The 17,939-nt window shown below is 50.7% G+C and overlaps 1 protein-coding gene across 1 annotated transcript in view; it reads right to left on the minus strand.

Moving 5' to 3' along the window:
* Positions 1-17,939, minus strand: part of LOC119457077 (uncharacterized) — a 58,628-nt gene that overhangs the window by 2,885 nt on the left and 37,804 nt on the right. The window contains exons 12-17 of the mRNA XM_049669888.1: positions 16,391-16,477; positions 15,435-15,503; positions 13,882-13,971; positions 11,781-11,911; positions 2,781-2,804; positions 2,674-2,697 (exon numbers count right to left, since the gene is read on the minus strand). Of these exons, the coding sequence (XP_049525845.1) occupies positions 2,674-2,697; positions 2,781-2,804; positions 11,781-11,911; positions 13,882-13,971; positions 15,435-15,503; positions 16,391-16,477 (425 nt within the window). The remainder of the gene's footprint in view (positions 1-2,673; positions 2,698-2,780; positions 2,805-11,780; positions 11,912-13,881; positions 13,972-15,434; positions 15,504-16,390; positions 16,478-17,939) is intronic.

The following is a 17,939-nucleotide window of genomic DNA, read 5'->3' on the forward strand; positions in this document are numbered from 1 at the left end:
AATTAGGAAATGAGCAGACGGTCAAAATGATCCAGATTTCCGAGTGCCCATTCAAGATACTACTGCGTCCTGGTACTTCCTCAATATAATGACTATGCCGGTTCACTTATAAGGCTAGGAAGAATTATTGCGCTGTGAAAATGATATCTGATAAATATAGATGTATCTTGCAAGATTCCAACAATGATGAGGTCGGCGGAGCATTTTAGACTAATCCCATTTAAAATTTTGTCAACAAACAATTTTTCTTTCAACTAAATACTTTTTTTGGCAGGTATTCTTTAAAAAGTATTTTTTTCTTTCCCATTCGAACCATTTCGGGGTATCGCATGCATTTGGGAAAAAAAAAGGAAATTAGCTCCGAACTAAAGCTTTATCAAGTCGGCGTCTTCGTCCATGACTTCAAAGAACGAAACGCCGTAAAGCCGTTAATTTCAAGCGTTACTGTATACTTCAAGACTCGAGGACACTTGGTCGCACAGAAAACGTAGAGGCGAGACGAACGGCTACTGTGCACTTTTGTGATCAATTGTGAATGCTGACTTTCATCGCGCGCATTTTTCCCCTCGCTTAGGCGATCTTTCAAAACCCTGGCAAAGTGACAAACAGTCGGTACACACCGACCGCTTGTTTCTTACCTGACTTCTTTGATTCTCCTAGAGGAAGGGAGGAAATCTTCATTTTAGATAATGGACCAAACCAGCTCAGCTTTGCTTCGCTCGGTAAATTGCAGATACGAAATTGTTACTCGAGGTCGAAAAAATGCCCCGTTTACGGACCGCATGAAGCAGAATCAGAAAGCTCGGTATCACGTCTAATCCTCTCCGATTCTCATTGATTCATTCATAACGGCAATTACTGGTGACAGGCAGACCTTAAACGAAGGTAATCACTGAAGCGGGCTTCTCCCCATATTTAATATCAGTGCGAAGAAGCCAGCTTTGGCCAGCAGTTTCGTAAAGCTGCTCACGTGCCGTGCACAGATGCGAGTTGTGCACGTAGAATAGGATGGATGCAGGATGGGCTGAAGTCTCTCTGTCACCATACGTGCACGCACACACGCGTGCACACATGCGCGCACACACGCGTGCACACATGCGCACGCACACGTGTGCGAGCAAGGAGAAATACAAATGCGAGATAAACGAAGGTAACCGTTGAAGCGGGCTTCTCCCAATGAAGCCTTTCATTGCGGAGAAAGCAACTCAGTCTAGCTTGCGCAGATGGACAGCTTCTCAAGGGATATAAGCACCATATAGAAGCCACGCACGTCAATAAAGCCGCTCGAAGCGAATGCATGCAGCATCTGCTTCCTCTGTGTGGCTACCATCCAACGCCTGGCTAGGGCTAACACCAAGCTAAGGCTGTAACTGTATGTGTCTCGAGCGCGTTCTCTCGACCGTTTCCTGTTGAAACTCCACACCAGCCGTTGCTGCGGACAACGCGCTACAGATAAAGCCAGCTGTGTTCTTACGCATGCGCATACTATATTGCCCTCTGACATGGTTTTAGGGTTCGGAGCCGGAACGTGGCGTTCACTCGTTTTAGATGCGGAGCATCTTACAGCGGCGGCCTGTCCCGCGGCGTCGTTGGCGTCGGCGTCCGTCCGCACCTCTCCTCATTCTCTCCACGCCAGCTGTGCGATAACGCCTCTCTCCCCCTCTCCACGCCATCTGTTCGATAACAGCGCTTCTCCCTCCGTGTCTTCATCCGCCACCTGTGCGATAGCGCGCGCATGCGCGCCTCTCTCTCTCCTCCTCCTCCTCTCCGCGCCAGCTGCTTATATAAACCCGGCGCATGCGCCGCTGCCTCAGTTGCTGCTTCGGTTTAGTCACGCTGCGCCGTCCGATGCGCTGAATGGACGCCAACGAATCTGTCAACGAACTGTCTGGCACATCTTCAAACAGCAGCAGCCAGTTCATTAACAGAACCGCGAGCACCTCTGAAGACAAGGCTGCGCAGAGAAGAGCTCGCGACGCAGAACCTAAACGTCGGCGACGCGCAGCGGATCCAGATTTAGTTCGCCAACGCGAAGCCGCTTCGAAACGTCAGCGTCGAGCAGCGGATTCCACACTTCGAGAACGCGAAGCCGCTTCGAAACGTCAACGTCGAGCAGCGGATCCTGAGCTTCGAGAACGGGAAGCCGCGTTGATTCGTGAACGTCGAGCAGCAGAACCTGAGGTTCGGGACCGTGAAGTTCAACGTAAACGTACGAAGCGAGCGGCGGAACCCGACCTTCGAGAACGTGAAGCCGCGTTGGTTCGTGAACGTCGAGTAGCGGATCCTGAGCTTCGGCAACGTGAAGCAGCGTCGGTTCGAGAACGTCGAGCAGCACGGCGTTCACGCGATGTGATGGCGACCAACGCAAGTTAACACGTAATAAAAACGTAATAACACCAAGTTAACAACGTTAATAACACCGTAATAACAACGTAATTAACGCCGTTATAACGACCGCGATGCTCCGCATCAGCCCATGGTTCCCCTCGGGAAGATGGTGTAATCTTTTTTTCTCTCTCCCTCTCTATTGGGCAGCAGTAAGCGTAAATTACGTCACTGCGCCGCGGGCAGCCGCTATTCCGGTTTCTATAAGTATCTCTTCACGGATTACTTTTGCCTAAGCATGTTTGATTTCGTTCGAGCAGTAGTATTGACACCACCAGATGTACTCACTTGAGATGTTTTTCTTGCTTCATCCTGGTATAAAAAAAAAGAAGAAATAGGTAATAAGCAAACAAACAAGAGATTAAATGCAGAAGTGTGTTTAGCCTTCAACACACCTGGCTTCCAGCTCGCCTCGAACCCTACAAATGGAGACAAGGTCAACATGAGAGACGCAGTGACACAATAGGTTAACACAAAACATGCGTCATAATGAATGAAAAATGTTACAAACGCGTACAGCATTATAGCTTGTCGAGCAAATATTGTTTCTAGAGACTTTCGGGGAATCTGCCGTGACGATGAGAAAAAACTTGTCGCAGTTTCACCTGAAAGGCGAAGCATCAATTGCGATAGCAAATTGGTAGAGAGCTATACGGAGTAATGATATTAGCTTTATCAGCTGTATAAACTTGGACATGCAGCAGCACCGGCAACATGCAGAACTGTTGTCGACGCCGTCGGCGTTTTGCCCGCGTTCGCTCAAAATGCGTGCGGCGTTGGTGACTTTTGCCGGAGCCTCTGATTTAAATAGGCACTTGGTGCCGCAGCTAAACGTCGCCTCCCTTCCCTCCCCCTCCCCCACGGCCTCTCGCGCGTCGGAAGAAGGCGCGTTTGCTCTACATATATGGTGATTGTAAAGGAGGAAAGAGACGCCTACTTCTGCAGCCCTTAAGGGAGCACGGCGCAGAACGCGCGTTTGTTCTCCGCCGTGCGTTCACTCCCCGTGAAAGCGCGCCCCTCGCGCCCTTTCACTCGCACAAACAGCGTTCGGCACTGGCGCTGAGCCGTGCTCCCTCAAGGGCTGCAGAAGATAGCGCCAACCTTTCCCTTTCCCTCAAGAACCACTTATCATCATCATCATCGGCGACGATTTCATCTCCATTGACGTCATACGGAACCTCACGGCGACGGCGACGCCGAAGGCAGAAATCTGCTTTTGAGTGTCCATATAATTGCTATCGCAATAAAAAAATTTTTAAGGATAGAACCCTGATTGAACAACAGAAAGTGGTGGTCGTTTACCTATCGAATATATTTTGAGATTGAAGAAGAAAAATAACATCGCTGTCGGCAAAATATTAATAACGAAGCAGAGTACTCACCGCATAACTTCTATTTTTATGGAGACCAACTTCTAGACTCAGTCAGTTTACTGCGTCTCGTTTGAATTCCAGAAAGTCGTCTCTTATCTGCCGGACAGGATTGCCGAGAGCAAGTGAGCTTTTTCGCGACCTTGCTCAGCAGGTCCTCAGCCTAGTCAGGCTCGAAATACGCGAAACGCGAAATACAGAGACGTCATCGACCTCGTGGTGTGGGCGCGAATCTCAGATGTACGCGCATAGTTTGCCTTTGTTCTCTACATTAATAATAAAACTGTTTTTACCTAAAGTACGCGACCGATTTACAGATACCAATATACTTTTATGAACTGGTCTAATGTTTCCGCATAATATATTTTTTTATTGCGATAGCAATTATATGGACACTACAAAGCGGATTTCTACCGTCGTCGTCACCGTCGCCGTCACCGTGAGGTTCCGTATGACGTCAACGGCGATGAAATCGTCGCCGCGCCCCGGACGCTGTATGTGCGAGTGAAAAGGCGCGAGGGACGCGCGCTTTCACGGGGAGCGAACGCACGTTCTGCGCCGTGCTCCCTGAAGGGCTGAAGAATTAAGCGTCTCATTCCTCCTTTACAATCGCCATATATAGAGAGCAAACGCGGCTTCTTCCGTCGGGCGAAAGGCCGTGGGGGGACGGAGGGAGGGAGGGGAGGCGACGTTTAGCTGCGGCACCAAATGCGTATTTATGTATAATAAACACAAGTAGTAGTATTTATATAAAAATGTCACAGTTTCGCCCTAAAGGCGAAGAAATGAATGCGATAGCAACACAGCAATGTCATACGAAGTAAGGGTAGCGGCTTTGGTAGCAATATGAATTGTAGTAAACATGAGCTGATTAAGTAAGCAAGTGTGCTGCGGCGTAAGTAGACCGACATGAAGAGAGACTCGATGACCACGAGAAGGCGCGTGTGAAACGGTGGTGTTGATGAGAAGCGCTTCCCGTGGGCAGCGCGTGCGAAGGGACACACCTGTAGCGCTGCACTGCCGATCCGGGCAGCACTGCATGTGTAGCGTGCGTTGGAAAATGTGGCCCGACTATTACTAACTGAATGAACAAGCGTGGTGTGAGCGCGCACAAACAAACCTGAATAGATCTCACTGAATGACTGCAGACAACGACTGTCAAAACGCTGGCAGCAAGCCCATATGCCGCAGCGGCGAAAGTACGTGCGGTCTATCGCTTCAACGGAAACTGAGCGGCGAGAGAGAGAGAGAGAAATGAACTTTATTAAAGCACCGGCGGAGGTAGCAGGGTGCCACGCAGGGCCCTCTTGCTACCCGACTATATATGTGCAGTCATCAAGTTGCGTCTCGACGCTTACGCCGGGGGATCCAACGTTCTCCACGAGGCTGTCGCACCTGGGTCCCGTCGGGTGCGTCCCTGCGCGTTTGGCGAGCGAGAGCTGTCTCGATCCGCTGGACCGCCTGTAGTTGCTCTGAGTCCTGAGCCGTTACGGCACGGGCAATGTCCGTTGGCAGTCTGCCTGGGTAGGCCGCTGCCTCTTCTGCATTCAGTTTACAATCCCACAACACGTGAGTTAGCGTGGCGGTCGCACTGTTACACACACTACACTTTGAGCTCTCGTAGACGTCGGGGCATATGAAGCGCGCGAGCGCAGGCGTGAGCACCGAGTTCGTTTGCAGCTGTCTGTAGAGTACCGCCTGTTCTCTGGTGAGCTGCGGGCATGGAGCGACGTGCGCTCCGGTACCATTCCAGCACGTCCGCGTAGCTCGTTACCAGTTCGGCTTCTTCTTCGTCGTCTTCATCGTCGGTGGCTACTCCCTCCGCTAAGACGAGGGACGCTGGTGCCACCACGCGGCGAGTAAGACCTCGCGCAGCGGCGTTCGCCGTCTCATTGCGGTTTGGGGAGGTGCTCCCGAAGTAGCAGCCTTGATGCGCCGGGAACCATCGGAGACGAGTCCGCAGTCCATCGGTGCACTGTCTGTCACTGCACTTCACAACGCGCACCGCACTGGCACACACATTATTTCTGCCGTAGTTCCGAACCGCTGTGCGCGAGTCGCTCAGGATCGTTGTACACTTGTTGTCGGCGAGGGCCAGCGCAATGGCGGCTTCTTCCGCCTGATGCGCTTGCTTCGCACGGACGCTGCAAGCACTGTAGATTTCGCCCGTTGTGGCGCGTATTGCTACGGCCACGTATGTGTCTTCTTTGTCTTTGTATTTAGCGGCGTCCACGTATAAGGCGCCGTTATCGTTGGCATGTGCTTCAGTGAGGGCCTTGGCTCGTGCGTCTCGTCGGCCTTGGCTGTGCTCCGGGTGCATGTTCTTTGGTAGGGGCGCCACCACCAGTCGGTCGAGGGCCCTTTTCGGGAGGGCGTGATGTCCCTTCGCTTCGTTGTCAGTAGTGTTCGTGCCTTGGCCTAGTCTGGCCAGGATGCTTCGTCCCGTTCGTGTGGTTTGGAGTCTCTCGCGCTGAGATGTTCTTTGCGCTTCTGCGATTTCTTCGAGGGTGTTGTGCACCCCCAGCTCGAGCAGCTTGGCTGTGCTCGTGCAGTTGAATAAGCCGAGCGCAGCCTTGTATGTCTTTCTGATGGCCGCATTTATCCGGTCGCGCTCCTGTACTTTCCAGTAGTGGAACGCGCCTACGTAGGCAGCGTGGCTGATGGCGAAGGACTGCACCAGACGTAGTAGGCTGGCCTCCTTCATCCCTCTGTGCCGGGTCGCAACTCGCTTGATGAGTCGCGTGGCGATACCCATCTTAGTGATGATCTTGTCGACGGTGACGCCGTTGCTCCTACTGGCTTCGAGCACCATGCCTAGGACACGGAGCTTAGAGACTTTCGGAATGACGATGCCGTCTCTGGTTCGGAGCACGATCTTCTCCGAGTCTTCAGTGGCTTTCTTCCTATATCGCCCGGGTGGTGGGACGATCAGGAGTTCGGACTTTTGTGGCGAGCATCGGAGACCGGTGCCATCCAGCTGATCTTCTATTGTGTTCACTGCTTCTTGTAGCGTTTCTTCGATGTACCCGTCGCTGCCGCCGGCAACCCATAGCGTGATGTCGTCCGCGTAGATCGTGTAACGGACGTGCGGGACTCGCGCGTTTAGTCGCTCCGCAACTCCGATCATGACCAGGTTGAAGAGCAGCGGCGATATCACGGAGCCCTGCGGTGTGCCGACGCTTCCGAGGGTCTTTTCTTCTAGTTGTAGGTTACTCGCTTGTATTTTTACTGTTCGGTTGGACAGAAAGTTCCTTATGTAGTTGTAGGATCTTCGTCCAAGTCCTAGCCGCGAGGCCTGCGACAGGATTGCCGAGTGGCGTACCTTGTCGAAAGCACTCTGCAGGTCTAGGCCGAGAACTGCTCTATTGTCGTGAGTGGGAGCTGATACTTCCAGGATTTCATGCTGGAGTTGTATCATGGCGTCTTGGGTACTGAGCTTCTCTCGAAAGCCGATCATTTCGTCCGGGTAGAGGCCCTTGTCTTCGAGGTAGCGGTTCCACCTGTTACGCATGATGTGTTCCATCACTTTTCCGACGCAGGACGTCAGGGAGATAGGCCGTAGATTTTCAATGTTGGGTGGCTTGCCGGGCTTCGGTATGAGGACCGTGCGAGCCGTCTTCCATTGTTTCGGTAGTTTGCCTTCTCTCCAGCATTGGTTGAAGTATCTTGTGAGTGCTGCGATCGCCCCATCGTTGAGGTTACGCAGCGCCCGGTTGTGAAGCCGGTCTGGTCCTGCCGCCGACTTGCAGTTGAGCTCTTGTAGTACCGCTCGGACTTCCCATTCTTCGATCTCTCGATCCAGTTCTGGGTTGTGCGGTCCATTGTGGTCGGGGTGGATCTCGGTGGCCGCTGTGGGGAGGTACTTGGCATTGATGCGCTTGCTGGCTTCCTCTTCGCCTAGTGTCTTGACGGCAGTGTAGATCGTTTGGGCAAGCCTGTGCTGCTGGTGGCCTTTCGTGGATTTATCGTCCAGGAGGTGTCGCAACAGCTTCCAAGTCTGTCCTTTATGTAGTTGTCCGTCCGCAGCGCTGCACGTTGCGTGCCATTGCTGCGTGCATAGTTCTCTGCTGTATTTTTCAATGGCGCGACCCAGCTCGGCGACTCGTTTCCGTAGCCGTCGATTGTGCCGTTGCTTTTTCCATCTTCTTTGCAGGGATTGGCGAGCCTCGATCATGTGAGCCAGCTTGCTGTCGATTTGCGGTACTTCCTCTTCTACGTCCAGCTCGGCGGTAACCGAGTCGGCTGCTTTGGTTACGCGTTCCGTCCACTTCTCGATGTCTTCGATGTCGTTGTCGGCTTCATCGAGGGTTGCGCGGAAACGCGTCCAGTCTGTGAGCTTGTGCTTGAATTTCTTTTGGTCGTTGTGTACCGTTGTGGGTATGTTCAGTTCTATAATGTAGTGGTCACTGCCCAGGTTGTGGCCAGTGTTGCGCCAGGTCGCCGTTCCTCTTGCTTTGCCGGAGAGTCGAGCGAAAGTGAGGTCCGGGTTCGTGTCCCTCGTAGTCGACGTTCCAATTCTTGTAGGGTTGCCCGGATCTGTGTAAAGCACAAAGCCGGCGTTTGAGGCTTCTTCCAGCAGGTCTCGTCCTTTGGCCGAGGTGCGGTTGTATCCCAGCTCTTTGTGTGGCGCGTTGAAGTCGCCGCACACCACCACCGTGCCGTTGGGGCTTGTCTTTGTAGTCTTGTGTAGTAGTGCCTTGAATTTCTGCTGCCCGTGTGTGGGATTGCTGTAGATATTCGCCAATAATATGGGTTCTTGCTTTCTTCTACCCAGCCCGATTTCGGTGACGCAGTGCTCGATGGAGCTGCGTCCCAGGAAGTTCCCGTGGTGTATAGAGGTGAGTCCCTTTCGCACGAAAGTGCACACCCCCTGTGCGGCTCCCTTGCCGTGCTCTCGCGCGCTGGGCGGGCTCGAGTAGGCTCGGTACCCCGGCAGAGTCGGTGTGTCTTCCATGTGGGTTTCTTGTATCATTATAACGTCCGGTGGTTGCCCGACGCTTGCCACGTGCTGCTGCAGTACCGCCTTCCGACACCGGAACCCGTTGGCGTTCCAGTGCCAGATTCTTAGTCTTGTGCGGGTTGTGGGGTTTCGGTCCATGTTTGTGGGATGCTGCAGGTGTTGTTCTCTTCATTGGTGGTGTTGTTCTTGTTAAGAATTTGGTTCAGTAGTGCCTTCGTCTCTGCGAAGCCCGTGGTTACCCGGAGCTCGAGTGCGGTTAGGCGCTTCTCTAGTAGTTCGATGCGTTTTTCATGTCTGTTCAGGCGTGCATTGGTGCTCTCACGTTCCCTGTTCATTGCTCTGTGTTCTTTGAAAGAGGGGCGGGATATTTCCGCCGTATGCTCTTCCATGTCTTCTACCGTCTCGTGTTGTGGGGCCGTTGATGGAGGTTCCGTTGTGGGGGTCCTCTCTGCTATTAGTGGTGTAGCTGATCGTTGATCGGGTACCTGTTGTGGTGGCGGCGTAGGGGTGAGTGATCTCTGCGCTGCCTGTGCGATGTCCCTTCTTGTGGTTCCTGCGGGCTGTTGTCCTGCACGCAGTAGTCGTAGGATTTCTTCTTGTCCTTGTTTCAGTTCCCTGACCTGGGCCTTGAGGTTTTGGTTCTCGGCTCGTAGGTTTGCGTTATCTTGCTGTAGAGCTCGCATCGTGTCTTCGATTTGCGGTGCTCGGCTTTTGCTTCTGTGGTGGTTAGCTACCTTTTCGGACCACGTGGCGCGTTCTCGAGAGCGAGACTCGCGGCGCGCGGACTGAGCGGTGCGCCGTTTGCTCCTGCTCCTGCTTTCCCGCCCGTGCGACGTGGCGCGGCCGGAGTCGCCGCCTTGCACGCCGCGCAAGCAGCTGCGACTCGCGCTGCGCTTGCGCTCCTCCAGTGGACGGTCGGCTTTCAGGGGCGGGAATTCTGCGGGGTTGTCGTTCACAGCTATGCTGACGTGTGTCGATGACGTGTGTCGTGCGTTCTCCCATCTCCGCTTCTTTACCAGATATGGCAACTTGAAACGGTTGCTGCAGCCCGGCGCCCCGGTTGGGTGGGGGCCGTTACAAAGCTTGCAACGTGGCTTGCATTCTTCGGCGTGCGTGTCTCTTGGGTTAGGCTTACCGCAAGCGAAGCAAACCTTCGTGTTTGGTTGCGGGCATACGTCTTGCCGGTGGCCGATTTTGCCGCACGTCCGGCATACTTGGTGGTGTTGACAATAGAGGCTGCATCTGACGATAGTTACGCCGTACTTTACGGTAGAAGGTACTTTCTGTCCCTGAAACAGGACCAATACCGCTGTCGTTTCTCCAATGCGGTGTGCCTCGATGGCTTTGGGGTTCCCTGGATGTATAATGTTTTCTCTGATGTCTGCGGTAGTTTCCGTCTTCGGTATCCCGTGGATGACTCCTTTCGAAGTATCGTGCGGGGCCGCGAAGTAGGCGTAGGTTTCGTGGGCTTGTTCCCCGATGGTTAGTGAACGTATCGTGGCGTAGCGCCTCGCTCTCTGCTCGTCCGGGGTACTCACAACGATAATATTTTGCGCCACATTGGCACACACTGTGTCCTGCATTGCTTCCGCTTTGGTGATACCCGCGGCCGTCCAAATGGCTGCCGTTAGGGTTGGGGCTTCGGTGCGCCCCGTGTTTAGGCCTCCTCTAGGTCTGATGATAATTTTGCACTCTTCTCTCGGGATGTTCGTTGGCATGCGCGCCATGCGTGTTAAATTTGCGGTAACCTTCTTGACGTACTGCGCTTGAGTGTAGCGCGATTCATGCTTCTTGCCGGCGGGGGTAGACTCACCGTTGAAGCAGGCGTGCGATGTTGGCTTGTGCTGACGTGGCTGTCGCGCGCCGGTCTCCCAACCCACGATGTCGTCGTCCGGTAGAATTTCGCCTTGGACTGCTATCGCTGTGCGCCCGTCGATGTTGACGAGCCGTGGTTGTAGATCTTGCGCTTCTTGTTCTTGACGAACGTCGGGCTCGAACTCCGTTTCCATCGCCGAGGCCATATCACCGGTAGCGGCTGCGCCGACGCGGCGGCGGTCGGGCGGCGGCGGGCGGCCTACGTGGCGCGCCGGCCAGAAGTCGAGGTAGGCCTGATTAGGCTTAGCTCCGGAGCTCCGCTTCAGAATTTTCCGGTCCCAAAAAACGGCGAAAAATTGGAAATTTCTCACCAAATTTGGTGTTGGCGAGTTCCTTGCAACTTGCTGCACACTCTGGTAGTGTTGGTTCTTCGATATTGGGTGAATAACCGGCACTATCAATCATAATCGACGGAGCCGATGCGAGACGCGCCCGCTCACCTCGGCGACCGCAGCGCCTCCTCTGAGCGGCGAATGCACAGCGCATAAAGGTCAGAGCCGTGGGGAGATAAGAGACGGTGCGGGCGGAGCGACGAGCGTGCTTGTTGGCAGAGTAGAAGTGCGCCCCCCCCCCCCCCCCCCCGCTCCCTCCGGCGCTGGCTTCCCGCTTCCTTGCTTGCGCGTGGGAGATTGAGTGCGTTCGCTCTCGTGATAGCGCGCGTCCCCGCACGCTTCCGCTCGGGCATACGGCGCGCGGCGAAGATTTTATCTATAGGGAACCTCACGGCGACGGCGACGCCGACGGCAGAAATCCGGTTGAAGTGTCCATGTAATTGCTATCGCAATAAAACGTTGCGAGGCGAGAAAGTGGGTAAGACTTCCAACGCTGCTCGACGAGTGTCCTATTCTGATCTCGTCGAAAACCTCCGAGCCGCCCCCAGAGGCACCGGCAACAGTCATCAACGCCGCGCGAGTTCGGTGCGAACGCGGGACAAAACGCCGACGGCGTCGACAACAGTTCTGCGCGTTGCTGGTGCTGCCGCATGTGCAAGTTTATACAGCTGACAAAACTACTATCCTTACTCCGTATCGCTCTCTACTAATTTGCTATCGCAATTGATGCTTCGCCTTTCGGGTGAAACTGCGACAACTTTTTATGCGGCTATTCGTTGAGTTAACCTCTTTCAACGCTACGCCTTGTTCTCCTGAGCAGAGACAGGGACTAATCCGAGAAAGACGTTAAGCACGCACTCTTCGTCGGGTGGCTTGCCGTCCACCAGGTAGCGTTGCATGCGCACGAAGTACCGGGAGATCATCAGCGTCACTGGAATGGCGGCTAACATGCTCAGCATGCAGCACACCAGCGACAGCCACAGGCCGTTCTGCGAACGCCAGCAACAAGCCCGCATGTACAGGATTACTTTGTGCGCTTTTCAGTTGAGTGCAATGATACACATTTCACGATTGCTACAGCTGTGCACTACTTCACATTAATGCATCCCTACCCGCACCGAGAACAATGTCTTCCATGCACGGCGAAGCGTCAGTGTCGCATAATATTAGCCAGCCTCCTCTGTCGCCTTCCATACGGCGTTGGTTTCATTTATCCCTATTTTCTTGGGAACGAAACATCGCAAGTTGCTTTCTGAACACGCCAGAAGAGATAAATGAAACAGTTACCACTGGATTGAGATGTCTTCGGGTGCAATTGAAAGGAATAGCCATCCTTTCCTTTCGCTAAAGTTTGATCAAATGCACGAGAAAAAAAATGTGGTTGATCCCTCTTATATAGGAATCGGTATAGAACACGAAAGTGAAACGTGTCTTCACAGAAGTAGTGTAATGTTTATTGCACATTGATATATAATGTCTATTGGTGTTTTGTGGCTAAAGCGCCCTTAGGCGTTGATGCACCCACGCTGACGCCTGGTGGCACGTCTCCTCCATCACGACTACCAACGTCGATGACCATGAGCAACCGTCGTGCATATGGAAGCTGCACTACGCTGCACACGCTAGCACAACGCGAAAGACGAAGCACGTAACTGACACACTAATACAACGCGCAAGACAAAGCACGTAACTGAATCGTCACCGAGTCAAATCAGCGCGTACAGCGCGTCGTAATTGCAGCCTCCGCGATCAACTTCAGAAACATTTTCAGAGCTAATTGCGGAGGCCACGCTCCGCTGTGCTGAGTACGGTGAACGCCACCTAGGTGGCGTTGGTAGTGCTTCTTGATGCCAGCGTCCCTTCGAATGCTGGCATTGAGGCGTCGTAGTGCTGAGACCACCGAAGCGTTCACTGTCGGTGCGCGTTAGTGTCATAATGCAGTACTTCTCTTTTCTGCTCGTAGGCGGCGGCACCGCCCCGAGCAAGAGCGCGGGTACACGGAGGAGTGTTAGATATATAAGGCGCGTCTGTGTAGCTCTCGGCAAATGCGTTTGTGGCGCAATGGGTTAAACGCTCGGCGATCTATCGTCGCGGACCGAGAGGTCGTGGGTTCGATTTCCAGATTTTGCATGTTTGTGGAACTTTTTCTTCTGGTTTCTTTCTTTGTATTATGTTCGTGTACATTGTAAGCTGACGTATTTCCGTGACGGAAATACGTCAGTGAAGTCTTGGTGGACCCCGGCATAAAACACTTTCGTGTTAATATTTTATTTTACGAGTTTGTCCTTTGATTTTGAGCCACGGATTAGCGTCACTTGGAAATCCACCAACTGGTTAGCACCGAATCTAAGACGTGCATATACATCAGCGGTGACGCGGCTGATACCAAATCTCGCATTATAATATGAGCTTTTGTTTGTTTGTTTGTTTGTTTGGACATTTCCACATATACATTTCTCATATAATGATCGAATACCTTTAGTTATTTAGTGTTTTATGCTTCCTTCACGAAATAATTTTTGTGCTGACAGACAAGTCGCCCAAATCTCCACTCTGACTGCATTACACTTTCGTTTTGGTGTTAAATGAACATCGAAACGAAGTGCTTCCTGGTTTCTTAATTGCACCCGAATTGGTGTCCCCTTCTTGCAGCCCTAAAGTTACCTCTCGGTATGATTTCCGGGTTAACTACAAGCGGGCTTTTACTGCATAACGGAAATCTTAGCAATGTCACTTTACGTTACCTGCAGTTCACTGCGGGGTCGACAGTCAATCTGGAGGTGTCTAACAACAATCTGTCATTCCGTGCCTACAGCGTTTCACGTTACACATCTCGTTTTATTGATAAGCTACAACTAAGAACTTTTTTATGCGCATACTCTCACAATGAGATAGAGAGTCAACCGTGGCACATACGACACATTTATTTCTGGCAATAAGAGTAAGTTCGGGTTCTCACCATGTTGTCTGATACTATCCGGCACGCAACGAGAAACCCGATGGATGCCACTCTTCGAGCTGCGGCGCAATCTCCCACGCTGGTTTGGAGCTGCGATTAAGTAGATATGCGAAGAAGCTAAGCAGGCATTTGAAACAAAAGGGCCACCGTCTCCCTAAACTGTCAGGATATCACTCCTATCCCAACAGTAACAACCATTATAAGCCAAGGAAACCACAGGGGAAGTTATTTGTAGATTTAATTGAAGCGTAGAAATGATACGCCAAAGGGAAATGAAAGTGGACTTAAAGGTATGCAGAGACTCCACTGTAAGCATGCGTAATCATATCTCAAAATTTCAGTTGGCCCAGCCCCAAATTTCAAGTTGGCCCAGCCCCAAATTTCAAGTTGGTCCAGCCCCAAAATTCAAGTTGACCCACCCCAAAAGTTCAAGTTGGCCCACCCCAAAAGTTCAAGTTGGCCCATACCCAAATCTAAGTTGGCATACTCCCAAATTTCTATCTGATCCACTCCCAAATTTCAATTTGGCCCACCCCCCATATTTCAAGTTGCCCCATCCCCATATTTCTAGTTGTTACACCCCCAAATTTTAGTTGGCCTCCCCTACTATAAGCTCCCCCACGCATTTTCTATGGAGCCCTATGTATCCCTACGGGTATGCATAAATCTGATATCGCTATTCTCTCTGATCAATATTTTTTGTTTCAATTGTTTCTTATCATTTATAAAGCTACCAATCATCTACACTTACACTATTATAACAATTAAATTCCCCAACTTCACAAATTAAGCATTTTTGTGCAGATACACTTTTCGCGCGACTGACAGATTTTGCTGGGGCACTCGCCACAGAATGCTTGCGCATTAAAAACAACTTGCTGCCGATGGGAGCAGAAATGTGCCACCGAAATACATCGGCGCTCCGCTTAGCTTCGTTTCTCAGAGCGCGAGGGAGGCTCCACGGGAAAATAATGACCGGAACGCCAGTGTACTCCGTATAGCGCATTTCGCGGACGATTATCTCGAAATTAGTGCTAGTCTGAGCATTTCCCCCAAATGAATCGCACTTCCTTGCTATGCCGCTTAAATGCAACAACCAAAGTGAATAGTTAGAAAAAATAATTTGTGAAGCATTATTATTTACTGCAAGTGAAGCGCAAAAAACCAGAGCAGACGAAAGGTTTATAACGTACAGGGTCCCTGTTTTTGAGCTTTCCTTGCGGTGTGTCGCACCAACAAGACCGAATTTCCGCCCTTCTCAAGATTATTATTGAGCTATACCAGTGCAACCTGATTTTCATGCAACTAACGTACACCTATTGAAATAATAAATTTTAAAGGATGGAAGAGTGCTATGTGGCATTTTTTAAATTTGTACAGAATAAAACCAAAATAAACATTTGATATAGCTTGACAGGCAATTCTAAGCTGGAAATGAAATAAATTGGTAGTTTTGTTGCTTTATTTGTTGTTTCTTTACTTTATAACACTGCCTAATCACGCGTCTTATCTGAAGTGCTGCCCCGACAAAGTCTGAGCAGGCGTACACTCACCGATTGGGTTGCTTGCCTCCTTATCTCCTCCGCTTTCCCCAAGGAGTCGTTTAAAAACAGAATCACTTCCTGCAAGTAAGCGTGTTAAGTTTGCCTATCTACTATTAGGACTACCACGAAGGCTAATAAATAAAAAATAACGATTCCGAATGCCACACAGCAGAATACACCAGGTTGCTTCCCTGGAGAAGGGTATTTTACAGGGTTCCCAGGACGATCAAGAGACGGAGGTTCGCGGTGAATATTATATCGGGGTCAAATGCTTTAGTTGGGGAAAAACGTGGGCCGCATAAAGATATAAGTTAGCTTTTTATTGGTTTAGCAAATCCCAAGTCGTCAAAGATCCGACACAATGTTTTAAAATACGGAAAGAAATTTCGCGTAAAGTTGTCTTGTTGCGACTTGAATATGTTGTTTTCACGACAAAACTGGCTTTGGCTTATAAGACGTCGAGTTTTCTTTAGAACTTGGCGTCACTACGACCGAATCGATTCTGTTGTGACTTGTAGTCCTGGCTATAAAGCAATTGGTCGTAACGGTAGCTGCACGTACCAAAACAATAAAAATTTACGACAAAAATATACTGCGTTCTTCAAGAGACGCGCTGCCCTTTCACTTAGTTCTTGAGGCGTAAAAAAGCCTTGAATTTTAGGGCAATGGGAAGTATATCACGTTCACACTGGTGCGTGATGGTACAAGGGCTTGTATTTTTGTGCTGAAAAATTCTTACAAAGAGTAGGTCCAAAATAATGCCATGCAATTTCTACCAACTTGCCTTATTTACCATACTTGCAAAAAAAAAAAAGCGTGATTTGAAAATATTCCTGCTCATTCTTCATACTAGTCGTCAACCAACACACATTTCCATAAAACTAATTAACAATGAAGTGAAAATTAAGGCTCGCTTGGGCCGTGGTACGTTCTTCCGGGTATTCCTACAGGACCGCGTGGCTCACCTGGGCGATCGCGACGTCTACGTCAGTTGTCGGGTCCTTCGAAGCCAGAAGTCTGGTGGTGGAGGCACTTACAGTTTTCACGGAATCCTAAAAACGATATTGAATGTCGTAGATCGTGCGTGCAGGGGTGTTTCTGAAGTTCTTAAAAAGTAGCACACAAACGGATTTATGTTTGGTTGTTTACTGACTCGAGGTGCCTGCAGTGAATCCAAAGTACACTCCAAGTACGAAAAATAATGCAAATGGGAATTTCGTATAGCAGAATTCAAGGTCTTGAGCTAGATTACTCGATGAGGCGGATATTACTTCTACGAGTAAAATGCTTAATTGAGTAATTAATATAGTTACAATAATTAACTTTCTAAATAATTATATTAGGGCACATATTTAAATCTATGAATTGTAGCCAGTGAGTTTGCAAGTCATACTGACATGAAACGAATTCTGCTGATGGCACCGGTTTCAAGATATGCGCCGTCAAACTTACGGTAAAATGCATCGCAATCGATGCTTCGCCGAAAGACGAAGCATCGATTGCGATAGCAAATTAGTGGAGAGCTATACGAAGCATGGATAGTAGTTTAATGGGCCGTGTAAAGTTGTAAACATTCGCTTATAAACTGAAGAGACAAGCACGGTGTCACGCGCGCACAGGTAAACATGAACACATCTCGCTCGATGACCAGGAAACTCGCTGTGAAAACGCCAGAGTGAGAAAGCGCGCCAGCAGCAGCGGGCAAACTGACTTTCGCGCTGTCTCTCGTTTCGCTTCAACGCGAACTAAACGTCGAAAGCACAACGCATAAGAAGCTACCGGCACTCGGCGCGCGCACTTTGTCCCCATCGCAGATCGCTTTCAAGATACGGCGGCCGCGCGGCCGCGCTGTGAGCAACAGCCGACGGCGCAGAACCCACCCCCTTCCTCCCCGTCGCCTCGCCCCCGTGCCTCACCGCGGGAAAGAATACCGCGTGCTTCCGGCCTGCCTTCCTCCCTCGCGTGCACTACATTGAGCCGTGATTGACAGCGCACCCTAGTACGTGTTCACTCGCACACACAGCGTACGGCGCGCGGCGACGATTTTATCGCCGTTGGACTGTATACGGAACCTCACAGTGACGGCAAAAATGCGCTTGGAGTGTCCATATAATTGATATCGCAATAAAACGCTTGTTTTATGCACTGAAGTACTATAAAGTAATTGGAACGCCACTGCATTTCGTAGGACACTCTGAAAATTAATATCTTGAAACTGGTATAACCCGGCGAATTCATTACGAGTGGATTCGCCTCGCGAACTCACATGCTACAATTCGTAAATTGAAATATGTGCCGTAAAGAATAATGAAAATAATTAGCCTAATTATGTTAATTCTCCAATTAAGTATTTTGATTTCTCATACAATTAATGGTCGGCTCATCTAGTAATTTAGCCGTGTCAGAATTGTTCTATCTGCCACATGCAATTTCTAAAAGTTTGGTACAGCTAAAAAAAAAAAAAAAAGCACCTGGTTTGTCAACGGCCGCGCATGCGACCACTAAATGGGACAC

Source organism: Dermacentor silvarum, chromosome 6 (assembly GCF_013339745.2).
Source record: "Dermacentor silvarum isolate Dsil-2018 chromosome 6, BIME_Dsil_1.4, whole genome shotgun sequence".
NCBI classification, from domain to species: Eukaryota; Metazoa; Arthropoda; class Arachnida; order Ixodida; family Ixodidae; genus Dermacentor; species Dermacentor silvarum.